This window comes from Pongo pygmaeus, chromosome X, assembly GCF_028885625.2.
Source record: "Pongo pygmaeus isolate AG05252 chromosome X, NHGRI_mPonPyg2-v2.0_pri, whole genome shotgun sequence".
Classification (NCBI taxonomy): Eukaryota; Metazoa; Chordata; class Mammalia; order Primates; family Hominidae; genus Pongo; species Pongo pygmaeus.
The window spans coordinates 45,748,330-45,764,911 of NC_072396.2; the positions used below are offsets into that span (position 1 = coordinate 45,748,330).

The 16,582-nt window shown below is 36.1% G+C and overlaps 1 protein-coding gene across 16 annotated transcripts in view; it reads left to right on the forward strand.

The window, feature by feature from the left end:
- Window positions 1-16,582, forward strand: part of KDM6A (lysine demethylase 6A) — a 234,187-nt gene that overhangs the window by 204,541 nt on the left and 13,064 nt on the right. For all 16 annotated transcript variants that reach the window (XM_054470663.2, XM_054470666.2, XM_054470665.2 and 13 more), the window contains 6 exons: window positions 581-645; window positions 720-794; window positions 1,461-1,609; window positions 3,905-4,019; window positions 7,758-7,945; window positions 8,740-8,881. In XM_054470663.2, the coding sequence (XP_054326638.1) occupies window positions 581-645; window positions 720-794; window positions 1,461-1,609; window positions 3,905-4,019; window positions 7,758-7,945; window positions 8,740-8,881 (734 nt within the window). The remainder of the gene's footprint in view (window positions 1-580; window positions 646-719; window positions 795-1,460; window positions 1,610-3,904; window positions 4,020-7,757; window positions 7,946-8,739; window positions 8,882-16,582) is intronic.

A 16,582-nucleotide genomic window follows, 5' to 3' on the forward strand; every position in this document is an offset into this window, starting at 1 on the left:
GTCTTGATCTCCTGACCTCGTGATCCCCCCGCCTCGGCCTCCCAAAGTGCTGGGATTACAGGCGTGAGCCACTGTGCCCGGCTTTCTTGGGTATTTATTTATTTAATGTGGTGTTTGAAGAAATTTTCATGTGTAAGAGGCCTATAGAAACTTAGTTTCAAGGCCAGGCATGGTGATTCATGCCTGTAATCCCAGCACTTTGGGAGGCTGAGGCCGGTAGACAGCTTGAGCACAGGAGACTAGCCTGGACAACATGGCAAAACCCCGTCTCTACCAAAAATACAAAAATTAGCTGGGCGTGGTCATGCGCACCTAATAGTCCCAGCTACTGAGGAGGCTGAGGCAGGAGAATCGTTTGAGTCCAGGAGGCGGAGGTTGCAGTGAGCCGGGATCGCACCACTGCACTCCAGCCTGGTCAACAGGAGTCAAACCTTGTCTCAAAAAATTAAAAACATGAAACTTAGTTTCAAAACACAAATAATACTATTCAATCTAGATATGAACTTTTTTTCAGTTGTATGGTGGAAAGGATTGCCAGTTGTAGAACACTAAACTAGACTGCTTTTTGCTTAATCTATAGGAAGAAAATGAAAAAAGAAGTCATCACAAAGACCACTCAGATAGTGAATCTACATCGTCAGATAAGTAAGTCATTTTTAATGTCCACTTAGTATTTCTTTTTAAAAGGCATGTTTCTAATACTGTGTCTCTTTTTTAAGTTCTGGGAGGAGGAGGAAAGGACCCTTTAAAACCATAAAGTTTGGGACCAATATTGACCTATCTGATGACAAAAAGTAAGTCCTTGTAGTAATATTTCTGTGAACTGATGCAAAGAGTTATCCTGTGCTAGATTGGGAATTCTCTACAGTTCCCTCTTCTGTTTCATTTATTGTCATTTTTTTTAAGCTGACATGAATTTAAGCTAAACTTTTTTTGCTACATTTTACAATTAAAATTTTAAATTTTTTTTTCAAAAATAGAGATGGGGTCTCACTGTGTTGCGCAGGCTTGTCTTGAACTCTTGGGCTCAAGGGATCCTCCCACCTCAGCCTTCCAAAGTGTTGGGGTTACAGTTGTGAGCCACTGCACCCTGCCAAATTTTTTTTTTACTTAAAACTTTTCTACAATTTTTCATCAAGACTCTGACTATATGCTAATTACATAATCACAAATTATATTTTTAATTATATGAAATAGTTACATGAAAATGTATTTATAAAATAATTGTACAACTATTAAAATAGTTTTTTTCTTTTATTGGTGAATAATTTTTATGCCTATTTTTGTTGGGAAGTTTTCTTTGGGAAAATTTAAAAATTTAAGCATTTTCTTATGGAAAAGTAAAATATTTATAGACTTAATTGTTTTTTCTGATTGGAACACAAGGGTTTTGAAGAAATGGTAAACTTCCACAGGTATTTGTAGCAGAGTTTCACTTTTGATGTGTTATTTTATTGCAGGTGGAAGTTGCAGCTACATGAGCTGACTAAACTTCCCGCTTTTGTGCGTGTCGTATCAGCAGGAAATCTTCTAAGCCATGTTGGTCATACCATATTGGGCATGAACACAGTTCAACTATACATGAAAGTTCCAGGGAGCAGAACACCAGGTAATTTGTGTGAACTAACATATCTTGTTAAAATGGAAAACAAAATCAAAATATGAAACATGCAAAGATAGCCAGAATCTTGTCATTTATAATGAATAAAACTGAAAGAGTTGTTCCTGTTATAATATTAGACTTTTTAACTGGGCTAAGATTAAGATTTTCCCCCTTTTCATTATCTTTTTTTTAGTGTAATAGCCCAGAAACATTATAACAATTTAATCTGGAAAGGGGTCATTGGAGCACCACTGGGAAATAAGTTCTTTTGGCCTGAAGACTCTTGTCAGTCCCATCTGTTGCAGACAGTGATGGGTGTTTTTGAATTTTTCTTTTAACCCAAGTAACAATAAAAAGTATGTTTTATATGTAACCGAATGCACATGTATGTATACAGCAGCAGTTTTATTGAACAATATGTTTTCCAATCTATTCTGTTCTGTTTCTTTTAAAAAATAAAGTGTAGGTTGCAGTTTTCTAAGTGGATCACAACTCGCAGTTTTCTAAGTGGATCACAACTCACAGTTTTCAAAAAACTTCATGATGTGGAGACATTACTAGACTCATTCTAATAACTAGTCTAGACTTTGCCACTAATTAGGCTTGTCACTTTTGGCAAGTTACATTTCTTCTTTAGGTCTTTTTCTTCATTTGTAAAGTGAATTACATTGTTTTTAGACTTAAATTTTCCATCCAGTACTGAAGTACCATCTTCTTTGTGCTCTTTTGCATTGACATGAAATTTCACAGGGTGATATTCAAAATATTTAACAATTGCCACAATCCCAGCACTGATCAATTAGAAGAGATACTGTTGATAACCAGTTCAGCTGTACCAATGTACTGCGGGGGGGCGGGGGGGGGGGCGGGCTGCAGGTCTCCCTCAGGTGCTTCTCTTTGCTACTTGATGCAGCCATGGTTTGAAAACCAGACTGGTTCCTTCTTTGTTCACATTCTTACTAAGTCGTGCTTAAGAATTTTTTCAAAATAGGGCTATGCTTGCTTCTGGGTAAAATGGGTCAGTGGTTCCCCATCCCGGCTGCTGATTTGATTCTCTTGTCCTTTTTTCTTTTTTAAGAGACAGGGTCTTGCTTTGTCACTCAGGCTGGAGTGCAGTGATGTGATCATAGCTCACTGTAACCTTGTTTAACTCCTGGGCTCAAACAATTCTCCTGCCTCAACCTCCCAAGTAGCTAGGACTACAAGTACATGCCACCATGCCTGGCTAATTGTTTTGAGGTTCACATAATGACTTCAAGTTATTCTTCCCTCTGGACCTCCCAAAGTGCTGGGATTATAGGCTTGAGCCACCACACCTGGTAGCTTTTTAAAAGTATGTAATTAATTAATCTCTAGGATTCAGATCCAGGCATGAGGGTAGGTGGGTGGGTTGGTTGGTTTTTAACTGAGGTCCCCAGAGGATTCTAATATACAGCCAGGATTAGAACTATTGGTTATAATTGTTATCCTCAGACCATTAGAAGCCCAATTCTGTGATATTTTATCCATAGTCAGGTAAAGTGCGAAGAGTTCTGGAATAAATGATAGAAGAACTATGTTCTGCTCTGTACTCTGTCATTGGACACTGATATAAATGTTGGGCAAAAAACATTATTTTGAGTACCTTGTTATGGGGTAAACACTGTTCCTGGAGATTAGTTCATAAGGAAAAAAATGGTAATTATATCTATAATAGCTAATATTTATTGCTTACTGTGTACAGATGGTCCCTGAGTTGAAGTGGTTCAACTTACCACTTTTGGACTTTATGGTGGGTTTATCAGAGTATTAAATGCATTTTCAACTTAAGGTATTTTTCAACTTACTATGGGTTTATCAGGATGTAGTCTCATCTGTAAGTTAAGGAGCATCTGTATTAAGCACTGTTATATGCATTCATTAGTTTATCAATCTTCAAAACAGCCCAACAATTTATAGAGATTATTATTATCTGTTCTTACATATAGGGAAACTGAGTCAGAATGGTTTACCAACTTGCCCAGGTTCAATTAATGACTAAGCCAAGGAGCCTGGCTCCAGAACCTAATCTCTTAACCATGATTATACTGCCTATCATAGAAGCTCTTACTGAGTATGTTAGGAGTTGACACAAAAATGCTACAGTGATGAAGAACTAAATACTACTAGAGTGTTCTCTGTTGAGCATTTGTAAGGTTTTGTTTCCAAAGACCCATTTTTCTATAGAATTATAGTGTGATGATTAATTTTTTTCTGTATAAGTACCGTGTGCTAACCGATTGCACCACTGGAGCTCCAATTTTTTTTCTTTTCACATTTCAGGTCATCAGGAAAATAACAACTTCTGTTCAGTTAACATAAATATTGGCCCAGGTGACTGTGAATGGTTTGTTGTTCCTGAAGGTTACTGGGGTGTTCTGAATGACTTCTGTGAAAAGTAGGTTTCCAAAGTAAATTTTCTTAAAACATGTATTAGAAAGCAGTAATTGTAAAGGACAACTTACCAAGCTGGATCTCCTAATGGATACATTGCCAGTATTCACTTACCATTCAGTGAAGAATTCATTTTAAATTATTTGATTCCGAACCTCATATTTTGTGTTATTGGAAATACTTTAAGATGCCATGAAACAACTTCATGCAATAGTAGTACCCATGAATTAAGAAGATAGAAAAGTTGAGTTATTAGTTTAATTTTTTAAATGATGCATACTTATTCATTTGAAATGTGTGTATTCCAAGAAAAATTGTTTTGTTATAAATGGTTTTAGGAAGTAGAAGGAATTCTTTATTGAGCACCCGTATAGGCTGTGAATAACTCAAGCTTGACCATAATACCTTTTGCCATATCATGATATAAATTCTTTTTAAACTGACAACTTTTTCTATGAAGAAATTTTATAAAATGTATTATTTATTTTTTATTTTTAAATAGAGATGGGGTTTCACCATGTTGCCTAGGCTGCTCTTGAACTCCTGAGCTCAGGCGATCCACCTGCCTGGGCCTCCTACAGTGCTGGATTACAGGCGTGATCCACCACACCCAGCCCAGATTTTGTTTTCTCTAGTTGAAAGAACTTGGATAGTTTCTTTCCTTAAGATCCCAGAAATAGCTTTTATTTCTTTCTGTGTCTTGCGTTAAAAAGTACTTTGGAATTTTTTTTTTAGTTGGTTTCAATTTGATCATTTGTCTAGATAGAACCTTATTCTCTTCTTTTCTAGAAAGTACTTTATTATATAAGGACCTGATATTTTCATTTAGTAATAACATTAGAAAATTAGTATAGATGAAAATATACATTATATACACATTTGGTGTTATGCCCCCACCCCAATTAAAGGGGGAAAAAACCCACAGAAAACATTTACATGAGAATACTTTGAAAACTAATTATACACATATTCCACATACTACTTTATTTTCATTTTTTCCTTTTTTCAGACGGAGTCTTGCTCTGTTGCCCAGGCTGTAGTGCAGTGGCACAATCTCAGCTTACTGCAGCCTCCGCCTCCCAGGTTCAAGCAATTCTCCTGCCTCAGCCTCCTGAGTAGCTGGGATTACAGGGGTGTGCCACCATGCCCTGCTAATTTGTGTATTTTTAGTAGAGACGGGGTTTCACCATGTTGGCCAGGCTGGTCTCGAACTCCTGACCTCGTGATCCACCCACCTTGGCTTCCCAAAGTGCTGGGATTACAGGCGTGAGCCACCATACCCAGCCCCATACTAACTTCTAATTTCTTACTTTCGTTTAAGAATCTTTGCTGTAAATATTTGGATTTAGTAAGAAGTGCATCGTAGTTGAAAAATAAAAAAAATATTAATCCATAGTTTCCTTATATAAAAGCAAGAGATAATTACCTTATGTTGTCTTCTCTATTCATATATTGGTTTCCTTCAATGTAAGAAAGCCAAAGATACAGAGTTTTAAAGCTTCTAATGTATTGATGAAATAACCTGATTACTTTAATCTGTACTTTTTTTATGGACCAGTAGCAGCAGAGAAAGAACATTGTTATATGGGAAATCTCCATTGTGCTATAGAAAGATTTTTATTTCTTAAACTTTGAGTTAATACTATATTGTTGCAGCTATAGTACAGGAATCCTTGTTCATTGTTTCTGAGTAGGGACTGGCTATTTTTAGGGTGTAGTTTTGTTTCCTATCTAAATGGAGAGGTGTCTTGGGAAAAAAGATAATTAGAATAAGCAGATGATGTCCCAAAAGCTTGAGCGTAGGGATAATAAAAATATCAAGTTAGAAGGAAGGGTTAGGTAAATTTAATAACTCAGTTGTGAAAGTAGTGCTTGCTTCTTCAGCATTTCACTGTAATTTTGTTTTACATAAAGATTGTTGCTTTTGATAGTGACTGTATACTGTATCTGTAGTTTATTTTATGGCTTTAAATAATACCTGTCTTGAAATAACCATTCTTTTGAATATATGATTAAAACGATGCATGCTTTTTGGTAAGTTTGATTTTTTTGGCGGGGGCGTGTCTGTTTGGGATTACTTGCTTGCTTTTGGATAAAAAGTTTTCTCTAATTTTGTAATGGCAATACATGGATGAAATAAGGCTAGGATTTGTGTTTATAGCCATTTTTTGCTTTATAGGCAACTTTTTCTGGACTGTATCTACTTGGCCTTGTCACACACAATAAGCCAATCCTTATCCCTTTGCAGTTAGGCTACCATTTGCACTCTAGTCTAAACTTTCAAGAGTAGCCTTGCATTTTTCAAGAGAGAAAAAGAGAGACTAAGGTTCTTTCTAGATCATAGTTTGGCAGTTTCTTTTCCATAAAGGGCCAGATAATAAATATTTTCACCTTTCCTGGTCATACGCTGTCTGTCACAACTGTGTCATTGTAGCACAGACACAGAGATAGTACATAAGTGAATGGACATAGCTGTATTCTAATAAGTTTTTTTTTTTTTACAGAAACAGGCAGTGGGCTGAATTTGGCCCATGGGCCATAGTTTGCCAACCCTTGATCTAGATAAAAAATTAAATTTAAACCAGTAAAAACAATTGTAAAGTATACTTTATCATGTGATATAGCACAAGACAAATAAAGTAAGATTATTTCTTAGATCTTAAGGAAAGGAACATTTTTACTGTGTAAGTTCTTCCTTTCTCAAAATATGAAATTTGAAGTGTAACCACTTCAATTTTATAAAGTTCTTTTATGGGAAAGGTTGCTATGTTGTTTAAAAAGTACTTCATATCATTATGGAGAATAAGAAGCCAGATATTTAAAAAAAAGCTTAATAATATCTAAGGAATGTTTCCAAAGTATATTGGTGGTAGTGGCCATGATTATTTGTGCATGTGCGTGATTGTTTTTACTGAAGTTGTTTTGAACTGCATAGTTTTAATCAGCTAATCATCAAACTATATGGAGTCTGACATCCAGTCTCCTTTTCCTCAGAAATTAAGGGAAGTTCCTGGTACTTGTATTGCCACAGTGTTCCTGTTTATGGATTTAAATGACTTGATGTCAACTCCACCTTCCATTTACCTTTTAGGGATTTCTAGGTGCTCCAGGGAGAAGGCTTCAGTCAAAAATAGTCTTTGTTGAAATGAAATTAAAAGTTAATTTATGTGTTACTTGAAAGTAGCTTTGGATTTCATTTGGATCTTTGAAAAATCAATTTAAGATGGTAAATGCTGGGCCGGTCCACTTACTACAGGTATTATAATTCCTATAATCCCAGCACTTTGGGAGGCTGAAGCAGGTGGATCTCCTGAGGTCAGGAGTTCGAGACCAGCTTGGCCAACCTGGTGAAACCCCGTCTCTACTGAAAATACAAAATTAACCAGGCGTGGTGGCAGGCGCCTGTAATCCCAGTTACTCCAGAGGCTGAGGCAGGAGAATTGCTTGAGCCCAGGAGGCGGAGGTTGCAGTGAGCCTAGATGGAGCCACTGCACTCCTGCCCAGGCAACAGAGCAAGACTTTGTCTCAAAGAAAAAAAAGGTAACACTGATCTTTAGTAATTTAGTACTCAACCATAATTACACACTCTTTATATACATACAGCAGATCTTTTTGCACAAGCAATTATGTTTCAATAAAATGAACAAGTGTTTATTAAAAAAGTTTGTGACATTTTCTTCCAGTCTTACTAGGAGCTTCTTAATGTAGTTGATCCATTTGCATTATTTTTTTCTTATTTCAGAAATAATTTGAATTTCCTAATGGGTTCTTGGTGGCCCAATCTTGAAGATCTTTATGAAGCAAATGTTCCAGTGTATAGGTTTATTCAGCGACCTGGAGATTTGGTCTGGATAAATGCAGGCACTGTTCATTGGGTTCAGGCTATTGGCTGGTGCAACAACATTGCTTGGAATGTTGGTCCACTTACAGGTATTATAAAGAATATGCTTAAAAAAAGTTAATTTATAAAGGATTATATCCAATAGGTCTGTTCCTTTTTTCTTGAAATAAAACTCACTAAAAGTTGTAAGAAGAATGTCTCCTTGCATGGAATTGTTATTCGTAGTACAATAAATTAAATTCAAGTTAACAGATAGAAATCTAAGAGCATAGATATTAGCAAATAACAAGTTTATGGCTTTAATATACATGAAGGATATAATAATAATTTTTAGAGTGCTTGGTTTTATTTTAAAAAAAAAACCCTTATGAGAGAAAACAAAGTAGAAAAATTATTCTTTCACATTGAAAAAAAATCTAGTATTTCATATGAATAACTCTGTAATGTTAAAGTCTGTTTGAATTATGCCTGCCTTCAGGCAGTACTCACTTAAGGTTAAGAATGTGGAGTTTAGAGCCAGAAAGACCTGGATTATAGGACCAGGATCTGGCTCTTATAACTTTGGGCAAGTTATTTAACCTCTCTGGGCCTCAATTTCTTCATCTGTATAATGGAAGTAATGAAATTAATAAGGTGATGGTGAAGAGTAAATGAGATAATGGATAAAAATAAAAACACAATGCTTGGCACATAGTCATAGGAAGTGCTCTTTATGTGATTGCTAATATTATTACTACTGTAATTATAAAGCGTAAAAATTATTTTTATAGTGTTTTGAGGTTTTCAGAATTAATGTTGAAGATATCACCTGAGCAGGTGATAATGGTTATCTTCATATCTTTTGGTACTTTGGGTTGCTTTATAACTGTTTTTTTTTTCCTAGCCTGCCAGTATAAATTGGCAGTGGAACGGTACGAATGGAACAAATTGCAAAGTGTGAAGTCAATAGTACCCATGGTTCATCTTTCCTGGAATATGGCACGAAATATCAAGGTCTCAGATCCAAAGCTTTTTGAAATGATTAAGTAAGTCTTTTCTAAAACTGCTGTAGTCCCTCTCTTTTTGGGGAGTGTTAACTATTAAGTTTTTTTTCTCCCTTAGAATTATGTTGACATCAAAGCAAAATGGTCCAGAAGTCTAGCAGAATGTATTATGAGAATCCACATGTTAAAAATATTTTTCCCTTTCAAATAGCCCACTATGGTACAGAAAGTAAAAAAGACATATGATTATAAACCAGTAGAGTCACAAACCTGTGCTTCTTTCCCATTTCCCTCTGAACCACCTGATATCCCAGGATAACTTTAGTTTTAATATGAAAATCTACCATTAGTAACTTGAGGGGAAAATGGCATCACAGAATATTTGTTGTCACAGACAAATTAGTAGTTAATATAGGGATTTGACTAAAATGCTGATTTTTTTAATTTTTAATTAAATCGTCTATCTTTTAAGTGTCTCTTTTCTGAGCTACTTAAAAAAATTTAGTATAAGTTATATAAATTCTTATCTAGGGACCTAGTTTGAATACATATATACCAGTAAGCTTCACATTTGTTTTCACAGTTTCTATCTTAGCCATTTTGTAAATCTATTTAGAGGTACTATTTTCAAATAGTGCTATATAGCAGTGTTTCCCTAAACTGTGTTTTCCACTACTAGCTCTGTCCCCAAAAGATGGGGAATTCTGGCTATGGAAATATGGGAAATGATAGATTAAAGTTCAGCAAGTGAACAAAGTCCTTTATTTTAATTTTTTAAATTTATTTTTTGTAAAATATTTCAGATACTGTATGTGTTAATGTAATTTGTGAATGAGGGAGAAGAGTTACAGGGTACAGTATTTCCCAAACTTACTTTACCAGTATCTTTTGAAGAATTAGTTTTCTCAAAAGCTCATTTTGGGATACACTGCTTTATATTCATTGATAAAAATAAGTTTGTCTTAGTCTTTGTTAAAATAGTGTTTATATTAAGTATTTCTCCTGCAGATATATTAATTTGGTCAGCATGTGTTGTTTTCAAAATACTGTATTTTGAAAGTAATCCTGGTTTGTTAAAATGATTTCAAATCTAGATCCAAACTTTTATTTAAACAAAAGTTGTGTGGCCAAGGTAACATGCCTATGAATTATTTTATGACAGTCTTTTCTCAGTTGCACCATTTTATCTAGTTATAGGTAGAAGGGTAGGGGAGACAAAAAGGGCCAAAAGCCAAATTATAGCAAGTAATGTACAAATTCTTTAGAACATTGGATCTTAGGTACCATACTCTCGATAAATATAATTTATAGTGGGGTGGGGAATTGTCTCTCCATTTATCCTGTTATACGTCAGAATGGTACTTTACCCTGAATAGCAAGTTCAGTGTTATTTTTTGAAACAAAAATGACCTAAAGTCACTGAAGGTGTTTAGTAAGTTGGAGGTAGTCATAAACTAGATGCTAAGTCAGATCACTTAAAGGTAGTTCAATGTAGAAGCCATTTATCTAACAGCTATATAGACTGAAAGTAACTCGTTACATTATGAGTAGATTAGGATTTTATAATTGGAAAGGATTTTAAGGTCACTTACTCAGCTCCTACTTAATATATAGTAATCTCATCTGTATTCATAATTTGTGATCATCCAGTGACTTCTTAAACATTCTTTTCACCTCACTATAATTCTTGCAAGTTCTTTACAAAATGGCCTAAAGTCTACCTGTCATTTGGTCCCAATTTCCTAAATATATTTAGGATTTATGCAGAATAAATCCCATTCAACAAATGTTTGAAAACTCACTCTATGCCAGACACTGTTCTAGGCACTGATGATAGACATACCAATGTTTAAGATGAAATTCCTGTCCTCTGGAGACTTAAATTCTAGTAGAACAAGACAGAAACTCCCAGTATAATTTATTTATATGAATAAGATAAAATACAATAATATTTGGGAGGAGGGAAGGTCAGAGTGCTCCTTTTGCTTAACTGGTCTGAGAGTGTGAGTTTTCTGCTTAGCCCTGAATAATGAGATGAAATCAACTACACAAAGATCTATGGGTAGAACCTTTCATATACAGAGAACAGATGAAGGCTAAATTGGGAATAACTTTGGCATGTTTATGGGACAAAAAGGCCAGGGTGACTATAGCTGAATGAGAGAAAGGAAGAGTGATGGTGATAAACTTAAGCAAGCAGGAATGAGATCATACATGGGCTTTCTGGACATGGTAAGAAGTTTATATATTAATTCTAGGTGTTACAGCTTGCCATAGAGGATTTTAAGCAGGAAAGGAATAGGTTTCACTTTAAATTTAGAAAATGGATCTAGTGGCTGGGCGCAGTGGCTCATCCCTATAATCCTAGCACTTTGGGAGGCCGAGGCGAGCCGGATCACTTGAGGTCAGGAGTTTGAGACCAGGCTGGCCAACATGGCGAAACCCCGTCTCTACTAAAAATACAAAAATGAGCCGGGCATGGTGATGGGCACCTGTAATCCCAGCTACTCTGGAGGCTGAGGCGGCAGGGGTGGTGGGGCGGGGGTTGCAGTGAGCCAAGATGGCGCCACTTCACTCCAGCCTGGGTGAAAGAGTGAGACTCTGTCTCAAAAAAAAAAAAAGAAAAAGAAAATGAATCTAGTTGCTGTGTGTGGAATGGGTTCCAAGGGGTAAGCTTAGAAGTAGGGAGGACAAATTAGGAGGCAATTGTAACAGTACAGACCAACCTGGACAGAGATTTCCCTGTAAAAATGGAGAGAGGGGATCAAACTAGGGAGTCTTGTGGAACTAAAGCTCATAGAACTTGCTCATAGATTAGGTGGTTGAGTGAGGGGGAAAAAGGAACCAAGGAAAACTTATAGTCTTTTCTTTTTGTTGCCTGATTGTCATTAATTTAAACATTAATCACCTCTATCATCTTTTCCATTCCCTACCCCACCCTCAGTATTCTTGATATCCTTTGAGACGCCTTCCAGTCTATCATTAAAATGTTGAGGTATCGACATTTATCTTGTTATAAAGTTGTCTTGTGTTGAGGTTGGACACACAAAATTTGGGTGTTTTTCCACTTATAATTTATAGTGATACTGTTGTTTCTTACACATTTCTTTTTTTTTTTTTTTTTAACCTAGATGCACTTACATTCTTATCTATACTCCATTTTGCCCTACACTACAAAATGTCTAATCATTTAAATCTTGATTGCATTCCTGTGATATTAACAATTCTCCTCCCAGCTTGAGTACCTATTGACACACCAGTTGACACATCAATTGAAAATCTTAACCACAACTCTAGACCCCTAGGCCTTGCTTTATAAGCCTCCCTTTTTGAAATAATTGTCATTGAGCCATTGCTAAAAATGTGCTTTTCAGCAGCCAACATGGCTCCCTTTCTTTGATTTAATGAGTCTTTGCTTATTGTATACAAGGCTCTAGGCTAGGCCCTGAGAGTTTATAAATACATGGTATAGGTCCTTTCTTCAAGTAACAGTTAGTGCGTATAAATAAAATAGATTGAAAGAAATTCGGTGATAGATCCACTGATGTTTCCAGCCCAAGGAGTCAGAGAGGTTTTTTTAAAAAGCTGTGCGTTCTGGGGAAGAATGTATTTTGTGTGATGGGTGAAAATGAGGAGGCAGGGAGAAGAGAAAGGAATAGCACTTAAGCCAGCTTAAAACCAAACTCTTGCACCATCAGAAAGATGCCCCAGTTCATCCATAAAATAGCATACATACCATATCTCCTTAAGTCCAGCACAGTTACATTTTCATCCAGTGAAAGAGTAAATCCCTTTTCTTCACTTGAGCACCAGGCAAAATAGTTGGCTTGTGTAGAGAGGCCATGTTGTATGAATAACTTCAGTCTTCAACCGCTAAAGTCATATTCAACATGGCAATTCTGAAAGGCTCAGAGGAACTCTGTAGAGGAATAGCAAATGTATGCTCCAAGTAATGTTCTCTTCCTCCTGCTGTCATTCTCTCCCCTATATCTCTCTTTTTTGCCCTCCCTCCTGATTACCCTCCCTGCTGTGCATTTGCGTGAGCTTAAATGTATATACGATACAACTGCTATATGTTTATTGGCAATAATTGGTGGTATGTTTTGGCTTGAGCACAATGTGTGATGAGTAGTAAAATAAGATATAGTTGTAAAAGTTGGTTAGAAGCCAATTATGCTTTGTGTACCAAACTTAAGACTTTCTTCTGTCGGAGAGCTCTTGGTGGGTTTTTAATTAATATGATCTAATTTAGGTTTCATAAAGGTGTTTCTAGCTATTAAATAGAGCAAACTTTTGGATAGTAAGAGGAAGGAGTGAATCAAAGATTCTTTGGCCTTTAAGTGTGGATACTTAGATGGTTTAATAATAATGCTAGTTAATAAATCGGGCTTAGTACTTAGCCAAGCACTGAGCAAAGTGCTTCCCAGACTGTATCTCACTTATTTCTCACAGCATCCCAAGGTCATTCAATTGACTAGAGGTAGAGCCAAGATTTAAACCCATATCTGTCTGTGAAAGTGCTTGAATGAATCTATGGCACATGACTTCATTTGGGGACAAGTTTGGGGAGCCATTAAAAGAGTCAGATAAAGCTATTTAGAAGAAGCTGACTAGGGAGTCTTCTACCTAGGAGTTGGTGACTGTCTTGAGAGGAAAAGGGAAGAAAAAGTTGGGGATAGCACTTTGTGGGGGATATGCCTGTTTAAGAAAAAGAAATAAGTGAGCTATGTAACAGGAGAGCATGGAGACTGTATTGCAGAAATAGAGAAGGAGGTCTTTTTCCACAAGCACAGTTTTGCTGTATAATTGTTATATCCACATCATTGCTCTGGTCTTCAAATCTAGTAGTTCCTGCCAAAAAATGAAGTGCTGTTGGTTTTTTCTGGTTTGTGAGCTGTGCCAGTTCTTAATAAATGGTTTTTCCTTGCCATTCCTTCCCTCTGCTTTATTTTCTTCATCTCCTGTTCACTCTGCCACCCACAGCAGTTTGGCTTTCTACCCTTGGTAAGCCCAACACTTCTCTTGTTGAGGTCGCCAGTGACCAACTGTTGTACATCTGCAAAGGCGCTAATGTACACTTTCTTCAGAAATCTGCCTTTTTAAGCCTAGCATGTGAATGCCGCAAATCTGATTCCCACTTGCCTTGTCAGCCATTTCTCCCACTGCTGCCTTTAAATGTGTGCTTGAATTGTTTTCTATTTATTAATATTTTTACCACTCCATTTGCTATTTTAAACCATCTTTAATATGAACTGCAGTTTTTACATCTCCCTCTTTTTTTCTTTTGAATCGTCTTTTAATAAAGCATTGATTCTGTATATGTTGAGCATACGAATTATAGGCTATATTAAAAAATAACAGCTAAATGAAATGAAATAGAGAAGATATACAAACATAGTCTTCTTCCTTAATTCTCCCCCGAATTGTTATTTTTAATTCTTAAATACTGTGAATCTACAGTGTGTAATTTTTAGGCTTTCATAGTTAAGTGGTAAGCCCGCTCAACCGAAAAGAATGTAAGCAAAATTTACGTTGTGTCTTCTCATCCGCTCGCTCCCTCCCTCAGCTCTACCCAGTTCTTTTTATTCAGTGAATGTTTATTGTGTACTGCATTGGTACCCAGATTTGTGCTAGGTGAAAAGGATTTGATCACTTCTCATACTGCTCAAAGTGAATTGAGAAACTGTCAAACCATTAAAACATGTGATCTTTAATGATAGAGATATTGGTAAGAAACCATGGTGGGGCAGCATAGAGGAAGGCTCTTCCGAAAGAGTGGAAGGTTCAGTAAAGGCTTCACCAGAAGTACTACAGCTTCGCAGTCTCTTATTGTAAACCCTTTAGGCCAAATGTGTTTTGGAGCTAAGAATTTTTAGATTTAGCAAAAACCACAATGAGATACCATCTCACACCAGTCAGAATTACTACTATTAAAAAGTTAAAAAATAACAGGTGCTGGCAAGGATGTGGAGAAAAAGGAACAGTTACACACTGTTGGCGGGATTGTAAATTAGTTCAACCATTGTGGAAAGCAGTGTGGTGATTCCTCAAAGACCCAAAAGCAGAACTATCATTCAACTCAGCAATCCCATTACTGAGTATATAACCAAAGGAATATAAATTATTCTATCATAAAGACACACGCACACATATATTAATTGCAGCACTATTCACAATAGCAAAGACATGGAATCAACCTAAATGCTCATCAGTGGTAGACTGCATAAAGAAAATGTATATATACACCATGGATTACTATACTGCCATAAAATAAGAATGAGATCATCTTTTTTCCAGGAACATGGATGGAGCTGGAGGCCATATCCTCAGCAAATGAATGCAGAAACAGAAAACCAAGTGCCACATGTTCTCACTTATAAGTGGGACCTAAATTATGAGACCACATGGACACATAGAGGGGAACAACAGACACTGGGACCGATTGGAGTATGGAGGGTGGGAGGAGAGAGAGGAAAAATAACTAATGGATACTAGACTTAATACCTGGGTGACAAAATAATCTGTACAACAAACCCCCATGACACAAGCTTACCTATAACAGACCACGTGTACCCCTGAACTTAAAAGTTAAAAAAAAGATAATGTTTTTTAGATTTAGAAAGGTAATTGAGTACATTTATAATATATCGTACCTTCCCAGCAGGGTCTGTTGCAGTATCCTGGGAACAAACATATTAGTATTTCAGCACTAAAACATAGAAATAGTCATTCTAATGAGCTAAGTGAATACCGTAAGTAGCCCCAGGTCAAATTTCAGCACCACATGAGTTTGTGCAAGATTTATGAAAAATTTGTGGGATTATAATAAGGGATTATGAACCTGTATTTGCACTGGGTTATTTAATAATGGGAAATGGTGTTTTCTTCTGTTGTCACCTCCTGATTCCTCATTATCATTTTGAGAATGAATCGCCTGTACTTCTTTAAGCAAATCAGTATCACTCTTGCTTTTTCTGTGCACTTTCAAGTTCAAGTCTGGTCTTTAAGGACCCTGTGATTCCATAAAGTTCTATTTATCTGAGTAAGTCATTTAGTAAATCTCTTCAAATTTCTACAACCTAGCCATTTGCTAAAATACATTAATCATATTCTGCTTCACATTCTTCCAGATATTTCCTATGTTGGCATAAGTCAAAAGAATATATATTATCTTGATTACTTCTTTCATTTGATAACGCAGTGAACTTGACTTAAAAGTTCACAACCTAACTACTTAGGAAAATTTAAGTGGCAGCTCAGTGGATAACTTTCTCTTTTGACTTCATTTAACTGTTTAAATGAAATAAATTTTCTCTGCAAATGAACTTAATTTCTCCTTTAGACCAAACTTTAAGTGTCTTTCCCTGGTTTGTGCCATACTTGTGTGTTCATATTAGCTGAAGATAGATTTAAACTTTTGTTGCTAAAAATTTCAGGTAGACTTCACATTGGGAATGACTGCCAATGAGAAGTCTTTATCATTTTTAATATTTTAAATAATGCTCAAATTTGCATGTTGGATCACTTGGTAGCAAGATGAAGCATTAAATGGAAGGCAGAAGATTTAGAGGCATAAATTAGAAGGTAATTGCTCCAGTTCAGACAAAAGGAGAGACAAAGATTAGAGGGTAAAATAGACTACACTTGGTAATTGATTGGTGGTAGAGTTGAGCGAGAAATCTGTGTTGCTGGACTTTGGCTTGGGCCAGACAGTGGAACATTTATGCTTGTTGTTGAAACTGG